This window comes from Entelurus aequoreus, linkage group LG06, assembly GCF_033978785.1.
Source record: "Entelurus aequoreus isolate RoL-2023_Sb linkage group LG06, RoL_Eaeq_v1.1, whole genome shotgun sequence".
In the NCBI taxonomy this organism is placed as follows: Eukaryota; Metazoa; Chordata; class Actinopteri; order Syngnathiformes; family Syngnathidae; genus Entelurus; species Entelurus aequoreus.
In genome coordinates, this window is record NC_084736.1 from 17,497,116 (window position 1) to 17,520,902 (window position 23,787).

Here is a 23,787-nt window from a genome sequence, read left to right on the forward strand (position 1 = left end):
CTACCTCTTTAGTGCTCACACGTTGCATGTGCCACCCATCCGGGTCTGTGACTCATGATTGTGTTACGCAACCTGACAGACAGTTCTTGTGACTCACTCGTATGGTCACACACACACACACACACACACACACACACACACACACACACACACACACACACACACACACACACACACACACACACACACACACACACACACTCACTCACTCACTCACTCACTCACTCACTCACTCTTCAATGTCCCAACTAGTCACCACCCTTTTATATACGCTCCCCTGTTGTGTGTGCAAAGCAATTTAAAATGGTCCTTCAGTGGAAGAACAATTGCTGAGTACACGTCAGTGATGACAAGAAAGTTGTTAAAAAGCGGCTGGGTGAGGCCGCGCATACAAACTCTTGCTTCAGACAAGCAACGCCTTTGATGTTGTCACAAAGCAGTTACTAAGAATAGATCCGTAATTTCTCAGATTACACTGCGATGCATTTTCATGGGAGAATCTGAGACGGAATTTCGGCTGATATTATTCCCAGGCACACATTCGAAGGAGATATACTTGATAAAACACGGCACAAGCAAGGCACTTTTAAGGAGTAAACTGGACTTGTTGCAACAGGTTAACCTCAAACAACAATGATGTGTACTTCAGTGGTCTAACTATTCGTTGACATTGTCGCAAAATATCGACAATAAAATTTGTCGTCAACAATAGTCGGTGAAGTTATCACTCATGTTTTTCCGGACGGAAACGGGTCATCGCGGCCACTCACGCAACATCGCAGGTAGAGAGACATGTAACGTGTGAGAACATCCATCCATTTTCTACCGCTTGTCCCTTTCGGGGTCACATTTCATCTTTATCTCGTTAAAGGCATTAATACTTTGCTCTTTTTGCAAAGTGGACCTCGTTTTTTATGCAGTGCATTTAAAGCCGAGGCATGATGTCGGACATCTGGAGGATGTGATCTCAACTCTGTAAGATAGTTAGCTTGTTACTTTGCTAGCTAACTATCAAGTTTAAGACAAATTGTGTAAAAAATAGATTTAACTATCATTTAGCCAAAGTCTTCCAGCCAAACTTTGTCTTAACCAATTGAAATAGGTATTGTTGTTAGTTAGCACATGCCAAACATATCTCACAATACATTTAAAAGCATATGGCTAAATTAAAGCCACGATAGGCTCCAGCACCCCCCGCGACCCAAAAAGGGACAAGCGGTAGAAAATGGATGGATGGATGGATGACCCGATTGGTCGACTAATTGTTAAAATAATCTCTGACTAGACGACTCTCAAAACAGTTGTTGTTTGCAGCCCTTGTGTACTTGCAGCCATGTTTTTCTTTGAAGACTACTTTCATTATTTAGTTCCACATCTTTATGAGCTAGCCAGGCCACTGCACAGTCTCTGTAGTTAACATAGTAGACAACTGCGTCTGAAATGTTTCTGATCAGCAGTTAGGCTGCGTGCCAGCATTCAAGAGTGAGCATGAACGGTCGAGCATGTGTTTGCGACCTTTTAGATAGATGAAAGTCTTGATCTCGTGCTCCGGGGGTTTTTTATGTGACAGAGCTTTTCAAATGCCAACAACTCCTTTTTTGGCTTTTAAGTGTTCTCTATTCAATGGCTCTGTCTGTAAAAAATCACCAAACATGATCCTTCATCACAGCTGGATTAAAGGGGATTATTTTCATTGTAACATGTTGTCAAGGAAACTGTAAACAAGCGTCTTAAATGGGCAACCCTGCCGGCGCAGTGAGTTAGATTATATTTGAGGTCAGTCCTCACCCTGAGGGAGGCTGGGGATTGCAGTCCATAGGAGTTGTCCTCGCCATGTGTCTCAACTGCCTCTAGGACCGCGCTACGATGGCATTAGCCTTCTGTAGTATACCACAAAACTACTTGACATTCCTTGCTTATCATCAGAACTGTTAGTGTATTCATTAGGCAACTGTGAGAGGATTATGTAGGATAACGTGTTGTTAATGCTCACTTTTGGATATTTAGTTTCAAACAACGTGGCTCAAGTCACGACTGTAGGGCACTTTTTTTATTGCATAGAAACTACAACCGCTACTGTGGACCTACCTCTAACCCTAACCAAACCTATTTGCAAAAACAGGTACAGGTACCTATTAGTACCTATTTGTACCTGTTTTTGTGTATTTGGGATCTGCGCAACTCTCGAAAATTTGAAATCAAACCATGGAGGGAATATTTATGAAACAATCTTGCCTTTCTTCATGCTTCTTTCAATCGAGCGAATTGGAATTAGCCTTTTTAGTGACATTTCCCAATTGAGACATCAGCGGATATGACCGTATATGGTAAAGATTTACCTAAAGTGATTTGCAAAAGTACGCCATTGTGGTCCACATTATAGTCAATAAGCTTCTTCTTTTTCGCTATCCCTTTGTAGTGGGGCAGACTGGCTTGTACATTAGAATCAGAATCAGAAATACTTTATTAATGCACATGCATCCGCCGCTGTTGCCATTTATAATACAAGTTAGCATATAGTTCAAACCTATATCTGTCAGTAGAATCGCCATGGAAGCGCTACAAACTACAACATGGATAATGGGGAGAAGAGCCAGTTTAAGTGGAGGCAAGTAAATAAGACCGCCCACAAAACAGCGCATCCTGAAGAGACGTTCAAAAAGCAGCATGAAGATGGTCTGTGAAACATAATTATGTAAAATTTTGACCAAACTCACCACCAATATATGTTATGTAGATTTAAGGAAGTATTTTTAATGTAGAAAAAAAAACTTTTAATGCTTCATTATGCCACAGTTTCATGGCACCAGCTTAAGTGATGTCGGTTTATTTATCCCACTTGTGAACCTTGACTTGTACCTCCAAAAAATGGACCGCAGAGCTGTCATTGATCGGCTTCTAGTTTTTCCTTCCACAAAAGCACCAAAATGTCCACCAAAACAAAATACGCAATGGTACAAATTAAAAGGCGTTTTAGCAGAAAATATTATATTATATATATTTATATGTATATTATATGATCAGTTTCAAAGCAACATCGATAAGTTCCAGCTCCAACAACCATCTGTATGTGGCTTAAAGGCCTACTGAAACCCACTACTACCGACCACGCACTCTGATAGTTTATATATCAATGATGAAATCTCAACATTGCAACACATGCCAATACGGCCGGGTTAACTTATAAAGTGCAATTTTGAATTTCCCGCTAAACTTCCGGTTGAAAAAGCCTTTGGAGGATGACGTATGCGCGTGACGTAGCCAGGGGAACAGAGATATGGCTTCCCCATTGAATACAATACAAAAAAGCTCTGTTTTCATTTCATAATTCCACAGTATTCTGGACATCTGTGTTGGTGAATCTTTTGCAATTTGTTTAATGAACAATGGAGATTGGAAAGAAGAAAGTTGTAGGTGGGATCGGTGTATTAGCGGCTGGCTGTAGCAACACAACAAGAAGGACTTACTTGTATAGCAGACGCGCCAGCCGATGCTAGCCGCCAACCACATCTGTGTTGGGGTGAAGTCCTTCGTCGCGCCGTCGATCGCTGGAACGCAGGTGAGCACGGGTGTTGATGAGCAGATGAGGGCTGGCTGGCGTAGGTGGAGCGCTAATGTTTTTATCATAGCTCTGTGAGGTCCGGTTTAAGGCTGCAGCTAACGATTATTTTTCGATCGATTAATCTATAGATTATTTTTTTCTTTCGATTAATCGGTTAATTTATAGATATTTTTTTCGATTAATCTATAGATTATTTTTCCTTTTTACCGATTATTTTTTTATTCAAAATGAAGATGAAAAAATAAATGTAGGCCCGTTTTTTCAAAAGGCATGGCTTTTATTTACAAAAAAAAAGAAGTATGGCCACTCAGTCAACATTGACAACAACATGACTAAATATTCTGTAACAATGTAAACATTTAAAACTTTTAACATTTAACAAAATTAAAAGTAGCTTATTTGCTTTTTAATATGCAAATATAAAAGTCAACATCCAGTGCAAATCTTAATATTCTGCAATAGTATAAGCATTTCAAAAGTAAAAGTATTGCTTATTTTGCTTTAAAATGTTCAAAAATAAAGATAAACATCCAATACAAAAAAGTGCAAAACGAAATATTCTGTAACAACAGTGTAAACATTTCAACAAAAGTGAAAGTATTGCTTATTTGCTAAAATGTGCAAAAATAAAGATGAACATCCAATACAAAAAAGTGCCAATCTAAATATTCTGGAGTACTGTAAACATTAAGTATTGCTTTTAAAATGTGCAAAATAAACATCCAGTCCAACACAGTACACAATAACCAATTCTACTCATTCCAGTGAGTGACTAACAGTTGTAATGAAGAAAGGTTAGCATGTCTACATGCTTTGGTTCTTTTCTTGTTTACAATATTCCCAGCAGCTGAAAATAGGCGCTCAGAAGGGGTCGATGTGGCTGGAACTGAGAGGTAATTAGCCTTCACCTCAAGCCAGATCTGCGAGTGAGCTGAGCTGCAGTTTAAGTTTCTAGAAGGTCAACGGACTCATAGTGATGTTACTAGTAGTTGACTGGGAGGTGTTTATTATCATTTGGGGAGAGTCCGCTGCCTGATGTTCACCTGCTAAACACCTATCTGCTCCACGCTGAAGCGCTGACTACATGCGCTCTGAATACGCACTGCTGATTGGCTGACAATGCTTTGTGTGTACCAATCAGATGGTTGTGTGGGTGGGACAATGCTGCGTGTGTACCAATCAGATGGTTGTGTGGGTGGGACAATGCTGCGTGCTGAGACAGAGGCAGACGGAGCAAAGCAGCTTGTTAAGACTTTAGCTTTAGCTTAGAAACTCGTTCGGTACACCCCCGTACCGAACCGAAAGCCCCGTACCGAAACGGTTCAATACAAAACACATACCGTTACACCCCTAGCAGATACAAATGACACATTCATGTTTTTGTGTAATGATGACAACGTATGCTCGCGCGGACGATTGACTAGTTGATGGTTTTCTTTTCAAATGTTCGTTCATAGCCGTTGTGCTGCTATGATAGGCCATTTACGCTCGACACAGTGTGCATACAACAACATTATTAGGCCGTTTATTGAAATACTCCCACACTTTTGACCACTTTTGGCATGCTTTTCCCCCCTCGCTCGCACCGCTCGCATCGTCTTCTTTGATCGTCTGCTTTGCGCTTCGCCATGACGGTAGTGTGACGTAAATATGCGACGCGTCGACGCACAAAAACGGCGTCGACGTATTTACGTAACCGATGACGTCGACTACGTCGACGCGTCGTTTCAGCCTTAGTCCGGTTGCTAAGTTAGCCTTAGCGTCGTTAGCAACAGCATTGTTAAGCTTTGCCAGGCTGAGAATTATTAACCGTGTAGTTACATGTACATGGTTTAATAGTATTGTTGATCTTCTGTCTATCCTTCCAGTCAGGGATTTATTTATTTTGTTTCTATCTGCATTTGAGACAGATGCTATCATGTTAGCTCATGCTAAAGAGCTTTGTCGATGTATTGTCGTGGAGATAAAAGTCACTGTGAATGTCCATTTCGCGTTCTCAACTCTCATTTTCAAGAGGATATAGTATACGATATAGTATAGTATATACGTTTAAAATATAAAAAAATCCGTGATCCACAATAGAAAAAGGAGAGAGTGTGGAATCCAATGAGCCAGCTTGTACCTAAGTTACGGTCAGAGCGAAAAAAGATATGTATTTCACTGCATTCTAGTCCGTCACTCTAACGTTCCTCATCCACGAATCTTTCATCCTCGCTCAAATTAATGTGGTAATCGTCGCTTTCTCGGTCAGAATAGCTCTAGCTGCGTTGAAAACAATAGGAAAATATGAGGAAGTGAACAACTGACAACGTCACGCTACTTCCGGTAGGGACAAGGCTTTTTTTTATCAGAGACCAAAAGTTGCGAACTTAATCGACGTTGTTCTATACTAAATCCTTTCAGCAAAAATATGGCAATATCGCAAAATGATCAAGTATGACACATAGAATGGATCTGCTATCCCCGTTTAAATAAAAAAATTTCATTTCAGTAGGCCTTTAAGTCGCCATTGTTCACTACCACCACTACTACTACTACTACTGCACAGGAAGCTAAATAGCTAGTAAATCAGAGCTGTTTCCTGTCAGGAAAACACTGCCTCCAGTGTTTTAGCAGAGTATTACAAGCCATGCGCTCAATAGCAAAGAGCAAGACTGTCAGATGGGCGGCTTAATGACTACGTTGTAACATAACGCCTTTATACTCAACAGTCTGCCCTTGCCTGCATTGGCCCGTCTTTTTTTATTTATTAATTTTTTTTTGCTGCCGTCAGTCTCCTCTTAAATAAATGTGTTTCCTGACCCTAGCCAACGCTGAGAAGTAAATACAGAAAGATTATCCTCGTATTGTTTGTTAGCATGTCTTGTTCACACTAACTCGTTCAATGCTGAAATATACCCTGTCACAAAAAAGCCTTCCATCATTCACAATCATGCGGTTCCTCTTCCTGTTACCTCCCCCACAGAGCTAGATCAATATGTGCCTGTGTGTGCACGTGTGTTGTACTTCTGTACACTTGCTATGGCTCTCCCCCAGATCACTGCAACCTTGGGGCTCCTATTACCGACATGCTTCACTTCCTCTTTCAGAGGCTACCTTGGCTCCACGTTGAGTTTCATACTCCCATACCTTCCTGTCTTCAGGGGCTCCTAACTCAACTTAAGGACCCCGGCAAATTACAAATGCCCCTAGTTTGGGGTCAGAGGCTGCTCACTCCTTTAAAAAAAATATATAAATCCAGTTTTGAAATTCTGTAGGAAAAAAGTTGTGATGAATGTGTTTTTTCATGCCTGTTGGTGCTTCTTTCATGTTGCAGACACTACCCCAGGACAGGCTTCACCTGTGTGGCTGACACTCCAGAGAACATCCGTCTCAAACAGCAGAGCAAGATGCAAAGCCAGGTAAACCTTTCTGCCAGTAGCAAGATCTACAGCTAAGTCAAACTCCAGCTGTGGAACACACACACACACACGCACACACACACACACACACACACACACACACACACACACACACACACACACACACACACACACACACACACACACGTTGGCACACTTCCACAGAGGAGGCAGCGTGCTTAATGTGAAAAGCTCCGCTCGAGTTAACCCTGAAAGTGTGTGTGCAAGTGCAAAGGCTACTTTACGATGAAGTATTTAAGATGCAACACTGGTCTGGAGAGTGCAACCATGAAACTGATTTACAGGCTCAGTGGTAGAGATTAGTTCTCAACCATTATATTTACACTGCTTATTTGCACTCATTTGCGCGGAACAATCGCTATTTAATAGCGATGCTATCACGGCCGTTTCCAGCAGGAGGCCCACATATGTTCTATGCACCCTCATTAGACAAAAATATCCGTCTTATCTGGGTCATGTGTTACTGCTGTAATAGAAAAATGGCTCCAAAAGGGATTTGGAAACATTTCAACTTGCCAAAGCGACAATGGCTTTGACAATGACACTTTGGCTGCCAGCACAACAACACATTGCATTCTTTTAATTGCGATAATGGACTTATCGTTGTGAAGTGTCTGAATAAATGTTAAAATAATTGTCCTAAATGAAGGAGTGCATATCATTTGTCTTATCTGCGTTTTAGTGTCGCACACTGCAGATTAGACCAGAGTTTGTGCATGTTAGAGGGGGCTTTGTGGAGTATTGAGGTGACAGCTTAGTGACAGATGGTGTTTTTAATGTGAACAACAACATACATCACGGGAATCACTGCATTATGAGTAGGGATGTAACAATAAACGGTATTAATGATAACCGCGGTTGAATTTCTGACGGTTTATATCATTTTGAATTGAATGTTGTCTAATATCTGTGTTGGCCCTGCGATGAAGTGGCGACTTGTCCAGGGTGTACCCCGCCTTCTGCCCGACTGCAGCTGAGATAGGTTCCAGCACCCCCCGCGACCCTGAAAGGGACAAGCGGTAGAAAATGGATGGATGGATGGAATTAAAATTATCGAAAAATCGTGATAACTTTGATAAACTCACAGACCGAACTAGCACTAGCTAACTTAAATGCTCACGTGAAAACAGACATTACCGTCTTTCCACATTAAGAAACGACATACCACAAGCTATAACAAAAAGTGAACACGCGTGACGTCACATAAACTAGACGTGAAGCAAAGTGAACACTTAAATTGCCTTTATCAAATAATAAAACCTTTTACAAATTAAAATGGAAAAAATAAACATTTAAACACTCCAATGAAAATATCTCTCTTAAAAATTCAGAACAATATATAATTTTTTTATGCCACAAAAATATATTGTTAATTAGTCATAGATATTTAAAAAATATATAACTTGGTTAAAAGATTTCAGTGTGTTTATAAATACATTAAGAACACATCAACAATACCGCGACAATAATAACTGCGATAATATTGGTCACAATAAACGTGGTATGACATTTTCATATTGTTACATCCCTAATTAGGAGTAATGTTTGATCATACAAATGAGCACAATTCTCTACAGGACAGGAAGGTATTCTTTCACAAGAAACACACAAATCCTTTCACCGGAAGTACCAAAAGAAAAGCCTATTTTCCTTGAATTGATTTTTTTAAATCAAACAGAAACACAGAGCCAGTCATCTTGATAGGAAGATAAATAGTTGAATAAATTAAACTATTTTTTGGGGAACATTCGTTCAGTCTGGTGTCGTTTTTAAGCATTTGTGGAACCAACACACTGCACTGCTGCTTGGCCTGCTTTGCTACGAGTCCTTATTGCTATGGATGCCGGGTAGTTGTTTGTCACACATCATTACAAGACTTAAGGGGTTGTGTCACAGGACGAAAAGACAAGTTAAGAACACAAGAGAGAGTGCATTGTGGAGAGAAAAAGAAAAAGAGACACAGCAAGACACCAATGCAGGCAGGGAGAGTGGGAGAGAAAAGGGGAGGAGTCAGGTTGAAAGAAGGGGAAGACTTTGATGCAACATCTCCAGTAAGAAAAACCAGAGGAATGCAAAGAGTGGACGGGGAGGAAGTTCTTCCAGATTTACATGAGACGACCACATGTAAGGCAGTAAAATATGAATCCATGCAGGAGGCGCTCAAAGTGGCAAGGAGTGGTGGGTGGGGTCGGAAAGCGGCTCCATGATTGGAGGAGAGCAGAAAACGTAAGAAACGTGTAGCAGCGCATGTTGGAAGGACTAAAGACTTCATGATCACATCATGAGAAGTTCTCGTCAGCCCTCACTGAAGTGACGGTGTGGCGTATGGCTGGCCGATATTGACCAAAATTGATATCCTGTTATTTTTAGTCCAAATGGCGATATACGGTATATACCGGTATCTTGAACAAAACGTGCAAAGTGCTTTAGGTTGCCTAAGTGTTTTATGGCTGAATAATCAGTGTTGAGAGTAGTCAGATTATTTTTGTTGTTTTAAATAGTAACTAGAGGTGGGGGAAATAATCGATTTTAAGATGCATCACAATTGGGACATGGACGATTATAAAATCGATTAGTCAATAATCGATAATGTATTTATTTATTGTAAATAACGTAATGCAGACAGTTCTAAAATTTGTCTGACTGCAGCGAGCCACCTCACCGAGAGATCCAACCAGCTCCTTTATTATAGGCACTTATGTTCCAGTTTTGCACACATGTCCATGAATACATTCAATTAAACTGTTTATTGTTTCAAATGCACTGTTTTCAAAAGTTGCAAGTGATAAACTCTTATATAGTGAAACGAAAAGAAATGTAAAACTGCATCAATATACATAAATTAGAGATGCATCAATAATGGATTTTTTTTTCGAATCGTGATTCCCAACTCTGGTTGTAACGTAACGTGTTGTTTATCCATATAAAGTAATTATATATGTCAAAACAGTCTTTGTTAATTTGGTTAATTAACGTTAGGTTTATAGCCTAATGCTTGTGCGCTTGGATAGATGGAGCTTCCACTCGCTCATTGCGGTAAAAGCCGCTGGCTGTTCTGAAACTACTTACTATTTAAAAAAAAAAATTTCAGCGACTTATTACTTATTGTTACATTCTGAAACTACTCTTCAGCCACCCAGCTGCTATATTAGGTTAGTCCGCACGGTCTATGGAGAGAGGCACTTGCAAGCCGAGTAGTAGTTAAACATTTGACATTGAGCGAGTAGTAAAGAGGAGCTATCACTAGCTCAAGCAAATTTGTGTTTGTGTAAATAAAGCTGTAGTCACTCACCCAATAGCCAAATGCAGTCGGTGACCAAAAGATTACATCACTCGAGAATTGAGAAGTTGGCACCGGAGCTGCCATATTCTTTTGAAAAGTTTATTGTGTTGCGTCATAGTGTGTCAGAGAAGCCTGCGTAAATACGCAAAGGCCCCGATGCTTCGCCCGTCAGGCACAGAGAAGAGCAACAAAGGCACATCAACAGATACCTGTATCGTGGTATCATCTCAAATACATTCAGTATCTCTTTCTAAAATATACCGGTATACCGCCCAGCTTTAGTGTGGCGCTGTGCGGATGAAGGGTGACGGCTTGCAGCAAAGGAAACAAGGGCGGTAAGTGTGAAGTAAATTGGAAATTGTCATCAAAATGTCACAACGTCATCAAATGTAAAAGCCCCGTCAAAGTTCACACTTTGTGAGCTGGGAAGTGACGTGATCTCCTCTAACCTGCTGGGCGTTGGCACACAGACTTGTTGTATGCTACCTCTCCTTGTATATGCCATATATGGTTACCACCTTTGGCCTTCACTCCCCTGTTCAACAGGAAATGAGCGTCACCACAAAAGATGAAGCAAATGCATGCTTAACAAAGCCTGACTGCACAGAAACGCTCTTTAGTGCTATTAATACCAAATCCACAGCATGATAACCACTTATAGAAATGACGAAAGATAAAAGAAACGTTTTATTTTCAGATGGGAAAACTGTATGATTTTAATGTCCCTTTTTTAATGAGGACTGTAGTATGTATATTTTATGCAATGGAAAATGTATATCTGGTGAAATTGAATAAAGAAATGAATTTACATGTGCAATAGTAATTATCTACCTGTAAACTTGGAATGTAAAACAATATGAAAATGTCATGTCATGTTTTATTGTGACCAAAATTATCACTGTTATCATTATCACAGCATTGTTGAATGTGTTCAAATAGTACTTATACACACACTGGAATCTTTGAACCAGGTTTTATTAAAAAATTATTGAATAAAATAGAGTGACACACAATATACTTTAATTGGCAGAATAAATAATACATTTTGTTCTGGCTTCTAATTCTTATTTTTATTTGAGTGTTTAAATATGTTTGTCTTCTGTTTTAATTTGTAAAGGTTTTTAAAGTGTTTTTTTTAATGACGAATAAAAAATGGGCAACCTGGATGTGACACACTCACAGACTTTCTAATTGGTCAAACGGTGGAGGGCGGGGCATCGAAATTAAAACAATAAGATTTCAGGGCTGTAAATCTTATTTTGAAATGAGCATATCCCGGTTGAACTACTGTTATCAGTTATAAAGGTATTCGAAAAGAACATGATTTATAAATGCATTTTGACATATAAAGGCCATTTAATGATGACTTTACATTAAATTATTACATATGGCACCTTTAGTGTTTACCTATTTTGATCATTTTAATCATACGCAGCCCATTAAGTTAAAAAACGCATAATGTTTTCTTTGGTCAATGCAGACTTCATGAGAGCCAACAAACATGATAAAACATCACTTACTGTACAATATCTGCTGTCATTAGGATCCTGACTGCTATTTACAGGTTAGAATGCATTTTTAAAAATTCCATCCCTTATATCTTTCATAATGATTGTGAACGATAGGCTAAATAAAATTTAATAAAAGTGCAGTTTCCCTTTAAGGATGCCTGTTTCAATTAAGTTAATTACCTTCAAAAATGTTGGTTTGCCAGTAGACTGAGATTACATCCTTGATAGTTTTATTTAAACAGGAAATTAAGAATGTAGGTCTATAAATAATCATCAGTTTGTTGGAATTTCCTGGTTGTCGCACACTGACCTTTCCCAACTAATTATGTAGTCCTTTTCAATCGGGCATGTTTGATCTGTTCTCGACTAACTTTGGTGTATTTTTTACCCTGTGTGTCCCATGTAGGCTCGCTACAGGGAGGATTTTGAAAAGAGCAAAGGGAAATCTTTCACCGTGGTCACAGACACGCCAGAGCTGCAGAGACTTAAGAAATCGCAGGACCAAGTCAGCAATGTGAGTGTCACTTTTTGTCACTTATTCCCATAAGGATGCGCTCGGGCACACTGCTTGTGAAAGTCTTCCCTGAAAAGTGGAAGCAGAGTTGTCTAGAGTTGTTTACTTCTCACTTCTTGTAATGCAGGATTGTCTTCATTTTTTGACGTCATCGCATGATTTGCCATGATGCATATGTTCTTTAAAAAGGCAAAAAAAATTTGAATATACATTTAAAACAAATCGGTTGTTATAAAGTATAGTATTAACATATTTTTTTCTTACATAATATAATTTTGTTCTATTTTTAAATTGTTGCTGCTTATTGTGCAATATACTTTAATGAGATTTTTTTTAGGGATTTCTCCAATCCTTTTAGTCACTCTTTAATAAGAACAATTGGCAACAAATCTAGCATCTATTTTTTGTTTTATTGGAGACGGTACTAGTGTTTAGAAACTGTTTAGAAACTGTTTAGATTCTGTCGCGCCATGTCCATGACAAAAAGCAGGCTGACATCACACCTGCTTAGCACTGCTGGGAGCCTTTCTCATTAAAAGCCGCCAGTGTCATCTTAAATTCTGAAGATTGCTGTCCGCGGGTACATCTCGAATATATTAAAGTACGTCCACAGCGCGGACACGCTGCCTCTGCTCCGTACAACCCTGTGCGTATGGCTGGTGTTAATGTGTATGTTAGTGTGTTATGGTGGTAATTTTTCCCATGGTCTGTGGAACACACCGTGTCGGCAGAGAATGAACAAGTGTTGTGTGTCCAGGAGTGAAGCACGGAGGCAGACGTGTGTGCACGGAGGAAATACTTGTTGGAATTGGGCCCGCTGTTAGCATAACATTTGCAATAAAAGCTAAAAAGAGAGTCAGACTTTTTCTTATGGACGCCACAATACATTATATCACTTTATTTTGTTAGGTGTTGCGGCCAATATGAAGCCCGTACATTAAGGAGAAATCCTAAATGTAGTTAAACCGGATGTATAGCGTAGCGCTTTTATTCTGAAGCCGGAAAAGTGTGTGATTGTTTTGAGAAAGTGTCTTGACATGTTTTGATGTTGGATCAACTGTTGCAATAAAAAAGTCTCCTTTCGACATCCTGCCAACGGTCTTTAATTTCTGTTGAGCTTTTATGTCATCTTACTTACTAAATCGGTCACAGTAACAATCTGAAATGTTATGTTATCACTGCACCTTCATCGTAATCTGAACACTGAAGTTAAGCACCACGCACCTCTGAACGAGCGCGCAGCAGGCGTTTACTGCAGAGATGTTGCCTCTTCTCACAGCGAAAAAGAGTCCTTTCTTGTCGGGAGAACAACTTGCCATGGCTTTGAGTCTGATATTTCCGTAAGGTAGACTTTGCTTTGAACCTAATATTTCCATAAGGTATACTTTCTTTTGTCCATTTCTGCTTGCCTGCGGCTCATTAGTAGCAAGTGAACTGCAGCCAAGTTCCCCCCGTTACGGCACGGCCCGAGGGTCAAAAAGGAAGTGTTCGCGTTAATCACCCGTTCAAAATATTAGTGCCCGTATTTAAATTTATAGATAACGCGTTATCGTGTTAACTTTGACAGCCCTAATTACAAATTTTTGTGTTAAATTGAGAATCTATTCAGAATTGAATCGTCACGTCAAGAACCGGAATCAAATCGAATCGTAAGGTGTCTTATGATTTAATTTGTTTAATTAAAAAACTAACGGAACCATGTTTTTTTTCTCACGCATTACACAAATAACATTTTACGAAAATCGTGTTGAAATGAGAATCAATTCTTAATTTTATCATCTCAAAAATCGTAATCGAGTCGTTAGGTGGTTTATGATTTATTTTGTTTTATTGAGAAATAAAAAATACAATTATTTGTAAATATCAATCAGGTTTCAGGAAACAGCACTGCACCATCACTGCTACAATGAAGGTGGTAAATGACATCATTGTAGCGCTTGATAAAAACAGTACTGTGCTTCACTTTCTATTGATCTCTCCAAAGCGTTTGGCACAATAGACCACACTATTTTGAAACGCAGGATGTTTCTCATTGGACTGTCAGAATATATGTTTGCTTCGTTTTCAAATTATTTAGAAAACAGGACCGAGTGTATCAAATGTGAGGGCCTTTGTTCAGAATTTGTCACTGTTCTTAAAGGGCTGCCCCAGGGATCTGTATTGGGGCCCCTCTTACTTATTTTATACATCAATGATCTGGAACAACATTTTTCTAATGCTAATATGCATTTTTATGCTGAGGATACAATTATTTATTGCTCTGGATCATCTGTTGAACAGGCTGTTAATTCTCTGCAGAAAGCTTTTGTCGCTGTGCAGAATTCACTTATTGACTTAAAACTGGTTCTCAATGCTGACAAGACAAAACTTAGACTGTTTTCCAAACATAGGAAGGTGCCTCAAACACCCTTTGGTAGTGTCCACTCCTAAAGGGAATGTCATAGAAGTGGTGCATGAATATAAATATCTTAGTGTTTTAATTGATGATTGAATCCCCTAATAAGAGATGTTTTTCTTTTGGTGTAAAAAAGCGCCATGTCTCTGCCACATTTTTATCTGTGCTAGATTATGGTGATCTTTTTTATATGAATGCTACTCATTCCTGTCTTCAGATGGTGGACTGTGTTTACCAGGCTTCTTTGAGGTTCATCACAAACTGTTGAGCCATGACACACCACTGTGACTTGTACTCTCGGTTGGGGCGGCCTTCTCTGTCCACTAGGAGACAGTGTTATTGGTACACTTTTATTTACAAGGCTCTTCTGTGACTTTTGCCTGAATACATTTGTGCATTGATTTCACAGAGAAGTACGAACTCTTATGCACTGAGATCCAACAATCAGCTGTTGCTCTCTGTCCCTTATGCTCGCACTGAGCTAGGGAAAAAACTTTTGTATGTGCAGCTCCTTGTGCTTGGAACATGCTACAAAGAGACTGGAAGCCCACTGAATTTTTATCCTTAAATGCTTTTAAATCAAAACTGAGAGTATTTGAAGGAGCCTCAGTTATATGTAACTGTTTTACTTGATGTCCATCCTGTCATTTTAATGTGTAATGTGAATGTAATTATATGTGTAACTTTGCTGCCTTTTGACCAGGACTCCCTTAAAAAAGAGGTTTTGCATCTCAATGGGATTTTTTCCTGATTAAAGGTTAAATAGAAAATTTTTTAAAATTTAAAAACAAACGGAACCATTTTTTCTGTGCATTACACAAATAATATATTGTGAGAATGGTGTTGAATTGAGAATCGATTCTGAATTGAATCGTAACCTCAAAAATCGGAATCAAATAAAATCATGAGGTGTCTGTCTTATGATTAATTTTGTTTAATCAAAAAACAAACGGAACCCTTTTTTTTGAGTATTACTCAAATAATATATTACGAGATTTGTGTTGAATTGAGAATCGATTTCTGAATTGAATCTTCTCCTCAAGAATCAAAATCAAATCGTGAGGTGTCTTATGATTATTTAGTTTTATTAAAAAAACAACCTTTTTTTTCGCGCATTACACAAATAATATATTACAATTGAGAATCGAATCAAATTGAATCGTCACCTTAATCGGAATCAAATTGAATTATGAAATATTTTGTAATATTAAAAAACTAACTTTTTTTCACGCATTACACACACCTACGGTAGGTGGAATATGCCCAATAGTCCGTCTCAACCAAGTACCCCCTGTGGAATATTTTTGCAGTTTTAAATAGTGCCCAATTAGAGAGAAAAGTTTTTTGTAGCACCATCATCTGATTTATTACAGAACAAAACAGTGCTCATTTAATTGTCTTGTCTGAAACATTCAGAATGAAAAATACATATAAAATCACTTAAATTGTTACAGGGTTTCTGCGGGGCATTAAAAAGCATTAAAAGTAATTAAATGGATTTGCGAAAAATAAGGCGTTAAATACGATGTCCAGAGGCATTAAAAAATGTAATACAATTGTAGGACTGGGCCGGTAGTCAATTTGTCAATCAATCAAACGATAAATAGAAATTACGTTGTGGTCATGGATAAATTACTACATCTCTGGCTTTCAAACTGGACACAAGATCTTGTAAGGTCTGAAAGCGCTGCCTCCATAGCGACCACTACGGTGGACGGCAAAATTAAACGATCCCAGGAGCATATGCATTTTTACAGCATGTTTTAAAGAGTTTCTTTTGGATGTTTATTTAGAGGGCTCAAGTGCAGTTCCCCTTTAATAATTTTGATTGAAGGTACATTGTGATGATTGTCCGGCGGAACCTTTTATTTGGCGATTGTGTACGGCCAGTGCACAAAGTCAGAACACCGGAAGCTTGGGAGGCCACATCCTGTGAACGTACTCATGCTGTAGTGAAATTAATGAATGAAATGAATCCATGTCGGGGGAATGGGAAACTGCAAATTGCAGCTAAAGTGGCTGGCAGGCTAACTTTTCAAAATGTGGTTAAAGTCTGTTGATCACACAAAGAGTTGTTCTGCAGAATGTGCCAAAAGACCTCCAATATTTACTAAATGGACATCAATGTGATGAAATCACACACGCTATTAGCTAATTACAAGTTGGCGATTAAAGGTGGACAGCAGTTAAGTGTCAAACTTCTTTGGCATGACCAACAAAGCCACTTCTGCCGTCGCCACCACCACTGTCAGCTGCTGCTACCACTACAGAAAAATAAATAAATAAAAGTAAATTCTCAGATTAAACAGTCTGTTAGCCAATTCTAATTCACTAGATAGTAAAAGTTAATGTTAATTTTTATCTATTTAAGATGATTATTTTCCTGATACGATACGGATATTGGAGCCTATTATAGTATTGGCTGATACCGATAGTCAACTGATACAATATTAGCAGGGATCATACATACTTTTGTTTTTTGTGACGAATGATAGAAAAGGCTTGATGAAGTGGAATTACTCAAACAGAACAATGGCAGGTATCAAAAACACTAACATATTTATTATTAACAGTCCGGAATGGACTTACTCTGTCTATAAGTTGAAGCGGAATGGTAATTGTTTTTAAAGGCACATAGTGGCCACAATAATTTGTGAAGTTAAGATCATGATGCAGTAAACTGAATGATGTGTAAATGGGCGGTATAGCTCGGTTGATAGAGCGGCCGTGCCAGCAACTTGAGGGTTGCAGGTTCGATCCCCGCTTCCGCCATCCTAGTCACTGCCGTTGTGTCCTTGGGCAAGACACTTTACCCACCTGCTCCCAGTGCCACCCACACTGGTTTAAATGTAACTTAGATATTGGGTTTCACAATGTAAAGCGCTTTGAGTCACTTGAGAAAAAGTGCTATATAAATGTAATTCACTTTACTTCACTGTAAAAGTTTGTTACTTGAAACTTTCTAATACACTTCTTTCTGCCTTGAAGACTTTGTATGTGTAATTAATACGCAATTATAATTGTTTGATACTTGTTTATATTGCCAATTGTGCTGTATCACTGTAATATTGCTTGACTAAAATAGAAGAAAAAACCTAGTTTGTGTGCTTTTTTTGGAAGACATTTGGATGTTAACTGGCTGTCCAGCTTTGCACAAGCAAACACTCTGTTAGTATCGGAGCGCTTATATTGGAGCCCATATAATCCCATACTTGTTTTTTTGCCGATACCGGACCGTTAATCGATATCAATATTGAATCCGGACACCCAATTTGTAGTGTAATAATAATTAAGACGTCATCCAAATAGTTAAGATCTTCATTTAATAATTTTAATAATTTTTCTCGATTATAATAATAAACCATAAAAGTTATTTACTGTCCATATTCTTGTTCAGCACAGAATCATAGTTATTTTCTAGTGTGTGTGCGTGCGCGCGCGAGTGCGCACATGCGTCTGTGTGTCCGTGTGTGTCTATATGTAAGGAAAAAAAGGCAAAAATCTGATACAATATTTGAAAAGTCTAAGAATGCGGAGGATTATTTTTTTTAAATGCTACAAACAGACATTATATATCAAAACTTAGTGCCAGATTTGTGTTATAAGTGACAAATGGTATTATTATTAGTTATTAGTATACAAATTTCAGCTCTCTTTAAATGGCCCCTAAGCCGCACTTTGGACATCCCTGTAATAACTAATAATAATATACTCTGTCATCTATACCACAAAGTTGACATTATTTTGTCTTTAAATAGATGTAACGTCTATTTTCAGCATTTTTTTAAACAAAATAAAAATGGTCCCCGCATACTTTGGCTTTTTGTGATGCAGCTCTTGGTGGAAGAAGTTTGGACACGCCTGATCTATAGTACCCGAGGGGTGCCTTCAAGTACCCCATGGGTTAGTAGTATCCCTGTATTTGAGAAGCAGTGGTCCATGAAGTGCATTTTATTCATCAGCAAAGCTATATTTATGCTCTCTGTCCCACATCAAGAGGCATTAATCTGCCTGTAAATAAGAGCAATGGAGTAGAAAGACACGTGATTTATTCCATGGCCTCCCTTCCCATGGGAATCACTTTCTCTCTCACACACATCACACATGCTTCACTACATGTAATGACACAGTCAGAGAGGAGGGTGCTGGCTAATCGCCGAGATCAAGGAAGAGTGCGGGCCGCAGAATAGGTGCATTATGTATTTATGGGTGGGCGCACACAGAAACCACATGATGATGACGAGCAGGATTGAGGCTCGACGCCCCAAATGAGACATCTGCTTTCAATCAGCGCGTCAGATGAGTCCTCCTTCCTGTCCTTTGTTGTCTGCACACAACAAACTGACATCTTCTATTTCATCTTCTTCCTTTTATTTACATATTGTCCCATTGACCCTCACTTTGAGTTTATGGGGGCGGGGGGGTTTCCATCCACTGCGTATGTCACTTCCTGTAAATCCTCACCATCTGTTCACGCTCGTCAAAAACAAACCCTAGTTATCTCACACACGCCAGGAGCAGCGTATTGCTGCTGAGATCATTGTCCTCTCCATCGCTTGGCTCGCTGTCATCGTGCAAACACTCAGTCACTCGCCCTTTGCTAATGGACTCCTCTGCCGCCAAGCACACTGGGCCTTTTGATGGCGTAAATCTTGACCCAGTCCACTCTGAGACAGTCTGCTGACAGCCCGCTATTCATGAGCGGCCAGCTTCACCAGTCAGATCTTCTTTTATGTGTAGGCCATCTTTTGTGACACACAATTGAATCCCACCTGAAAGTCGACATGATTTAAAAGACACATTTCCTCTTCAATGTTGCTGGCTCATTCTGGACCTCTCCCCCCCCCCTCACCTGATCGCTCTGGTGTGTCAGCGACGGTTGCCATGTGTGACATGCTGCTGGGATGTCACATCCTGTCAGCATCTTCGCTCCCCACCCATCACAGCTCAAGTGCAATTGGGAGACATCTGCTGGAGGAAAAGTGAACCGCATGTTGAATTGTACTGATTTGTGACGTTTGTGTCCTCATCTAGATCAAGTACCATGAGGAGTTTGAGAAGAGTAAGACTCCACATCCGCAAGGCAACCCCAGCCCAGGTAGTCCCGCTTATTAAGTGTTTAAAGCAGTGGTTCTTAACCTTGTTGGAGGTACCGAACCCCACCAGTTTCATATGGGCATTCACCATACCCATCTTTAGTGAAATATTTAAAAAAAAAATGTTTTTTTCAAATTCAAGACAAAGTTATATGTTTTTGGTAACACTTTAGTATGGGGAACATATTCTAAGTAACAAAGACTTAATTTAGAGTTTTTTGGACACTAGGAGAACATATTCTAAGTAACAAAGACTTAATTTAGAGTTTTTTGGACACTAGGGGAACATATTCTAAGTAACAAAGACTTAACTTAGAGTTATTTGGTTAGGGCCAGGGTTAGAGGGTTAGGCTTATAATAAGGCCATGCCGAATAAGGCATTATTAATAAGTACTTAATAATGACTAGTTAAGAGCCAATATGTTACTAATTTGCATGTTAATAAGCAACTAATTAATGGTGAATATGTTCCCCATACTAAAGTGTTACCATGTTTTTTTACTGGTGCACAAAATGAACCGTGCATGAACATCACCTTGTTCAAACAACAAAACCAACACAGTGCATAAACTCAAAACAAAGTACACACCTGCAAATCAGTGTGACTTCTGCTGTTGCATTATCCGTAATACGCCGATAGGGAGACGTTTTTATTTACACGATGAGTCGGGTGTGTCTTGACCTTCGCCGAACCCCTGAGCCCGACTCGCCCAACCCCTAGGGTTCTATCGAACCCAAGTTAAGAACCACTGGTTTAAAGCAACCCCTGCTAGTATGCAGTATACATTTTTTGTCCTCAAATCACTCAATGATAACTTAAACCCTTTTTTTCTGTTTGTTTTCAGCTGCTTTCCAGCCCATGGCAGCCCCTCAGAACTACCACCGTGATTCTCACCCTGAGCCTGTCTCCCAGGCGGCAGCTGCCCCGCCTCCCAGCGCTGCTGGGGTACGATCCAACTCGCAACGGTTAAAAGTTTGAAAAGGAACCTAATTAGCAGGCAAATGTGTTATTAGTAGGCCAGGGGCAGAATTCACTTGAGCAAAACCCAAGTGTGAATAGAAGATGGAAGAAAGTGTTCAATAACCTCCTTGTTTGGATTTAGAAATTAAAGTATCATAGAATATAGTGGAACTAGTCGGTTTTGGAGTCAAACTATGGCCACTATTAAAATCTTTTATACAGTTTATGCGATTAAAAAAAAAAAAAAGGTTATTACTAACTAAAAGAAGTTAACCATTATTGGTATTACACTGAAAAACTTTCAGTCTTGGATGGTGAAACATTTCATATCTTGAAACTTAATCAACACAAATGTAAAAAAAAAACAGAAAGAAGAAACTGTTGATATTAAGAGGTAAAGTCCCAAATAGCTCTAACTTTAATAAATACAGTAACAAAGGTGAAGTTAAGCAACGGTTTTGTTGATAATCCCAAGTGTAAAAAATAGTTAACCACTCTTAAAGCGATCATATAATTTTTTTTCGACACATAAAACCCTTCCTTGTGGTCTACATAACACAAGGAAGTGGTTCTTTGGTCAAAATGTTGCATAGATTGTTTCCCTGACCGTTTTCAAGCCGCTCTCTGTTCGCCTCTTCAGGATGCGCCGTTTTGTGGGGTGTCTTATTTACGTGTCTCCACTTTGACGGCGTCTTCTCCTCGTCATCCATGTTTAGCTTCCATGTGGAGTCTACTGACAGGTGGAAGTTAAAACCATACGCTACTTTGTATTAGAAATGACAACAGCAGAGGATGCATGTGCATGTACGAGCCAGTCTGCCCACAACAAGAGGATGGAGAAAAAGAAGGCGCTTATTGACTACAATGGCGGAGACGCTTTTGGTAAATAGCTGCCATGTATAGATAATCTGCTGACGTCACCAATGGCAAAAACGTCCGCAATGAGGCTAATTCCAAACGACTTGTTTCCCGGAAATATGAAAGGAGGCAAGATGGCTTTCCATTCCAAGCCACGATTACAAACAGGTAGATAAAATCACCTTAAAGAAATTAAACATTGTTTAAATTTTGTTTAGAAGTACTACAAAAACTCTATTACAAATTGAGCTGGGAAATTGTGTTAAATGTAAATATAAACAGAATAAAATGATTTGCAAATCATTTTCAACCCATATTCAATTGAATTTACTACAAAGACAAGATATTTGATGTTCAAACTCATAAACTTTATTTTATTTTTTGCAAATAATTAACTTAGAATTTCATGGCTGCAACGCGTGCCAAAGTAGTTGGGAAAGGGCATGTTCACCACTGTGTTACATGGCCTTTCCTTTTAACAACACTCAGTAAACGTTTGGGAACTGAGGAGACACATTTTTGAAGCATTTCAGGTGGAATTCTTTCCCATTCTTGCTTGATGTACAGCTTAAGTTGTTCAACAGTCCGGGGGTCTCCGTTGTGGTCATAATGCGCCACACATTTTCAATGGGAGACAGGTCTGGACTACAGGCAGGCCAGTCTAGTACCCGCACTCTTTTACTATGAAGCCTCGTTGATGTAACATGTGGCTTGGCATTGTCTTGCTGAAATAAGCAGGGGCGTCCATGGTAACGTTGCTTGGATGGCAACATATGTTGCTCCAAAACCTGTATGTACCTTTCAGCATTAATGGCGCCTTCACAGATGTGTAAGTTACCCATTTCTTGGGCACTAATACACCTCCATACCATCACAGATGCTGGCTTTTCAACTTTGCGCCTATAACAATCCAGATGGTTCTTTTCCTCTTTGGTCCGGAGGACACGACGTCCACAGTTTCCAAAAACAATTTGAAATGTGGACTCGTCAGACCATAGAACACTTTTCCACTTTGTATCAGTCCATCTTAGATGAGCTCAGGCCCAGCGAAGCCGACGGCGTTTCTGGGTGTTGTTGATAAACGGTTTTCGCCTTGCATAGGAGAGATTTAACTTGCACATACAGATGTAGCGACCAACTGTAGTTACTGACAGTGGGTTTCTGAAGTGTTCCTGAGCCCATGTGGTGATATCCTTTACACACTGATGTCGCTTGTTGATGTAGTACAGCCTGAGGGATCGAAGGTCACAGGCTTAGCTGCTTACGTGCAGTGATTTCTCCAGATTCTCTGAACCCTTTGATGATATTACGGACCGTAGATGGTGAAATACCTAAATTCCTTGCAATAGCTGGTTGAGAAAGGTTTTTCTTAAACTGTTCAACAATTTGCTCATGCAGTTGTTGACAAAGTGGTGACCCTCGCCCCATCCTTGTTTGTGAATGACTGAGCATTTCATGGAATCTACTTTTATACCCAATCATGGCACCCACCTGTTCCCAATTTGCCTGTTCACCTGTGGGATGTTCCAAATAAGTGTTTGATGAGCATTCCTCAACTTTATCAGTATTTATTGCCACCTTACCCAACTTCTTTGTCACGTGTTGCTGGCATCAAATTCTAAAGTTAATGATTATTTGCACAAAAAAAAATGTTTATCAGTTTGAACATCAAATATGTTGTTTTTGTAGCATATTCAACTGAATATGGCTTGAAAATGATTTGCAAATCATTGTATTCCGTTTATATTTACATCTAACACAATTTCCCAACTCATATGGAAACGTGGTTTGTAAAAAGAACAGAAGGCTTCTGTCATTTAGAGGATCTTAAAATAATCTACTGCAAAAATAATAGTCATAGATACTTTAAAGCAAGAGTGTTTTTTGACAGGGTATCCGCGTGGTGTATAAGTCTCAAATCCAACAATTTGAATTTAAGGCCTTAAAATTTGTAAATTTAGCCTAAAATCTCATAAAAGGTCTTAAATGAAAGGTCTTAAATTGAAATGTCTCATAAATCTACGACAATATTTGTATTCAAAACCTGCATAAACTTCAGTCTTGCTTTTAAATATTTAGATTTTTGAGGACGCTACAACGTAACTACAAAACGGAACTAAAGTAGGCTACCTGTGCTGCCAGGTCGGAAATGATCAATAACCACCAGCTATTGAGCTGTGCGTGT

At 39.2% G+C, this 23,787-nt stretch overlaps 1 protein-coding gene across 1 annotated transcript in view; it reads left to right on the forward strand.

Moving 5' to 3' along the window:
- The window catches only part of lasp1 (LIM and SH3 protein 1), a 66,483-nt gene that overhangs the window by 40,771 nt on the left and 1,925 nt on the right, over nt 1–23,787 (forward strand). Inside the window, exons 3-6 of the mRNA XM_062050124.1 lie at nt 6,879–6,963; nt 12,185–12,292; nt 19,722–19,785; nt 20,629–20,729. Coding sequence (XP_061906108.1) covers nt 6,879–6,963; nt 12,185–12,292; nt 19,722–19,785; nt 20,629–20,729 — 358 coding nt within the window. The remainder of the gene's footprint in view (nt 1–6,878; nt 6,964–12,184; nt 12,293–19,721; nt 19,786–20,628; nt 20,730–23,787) is intronic.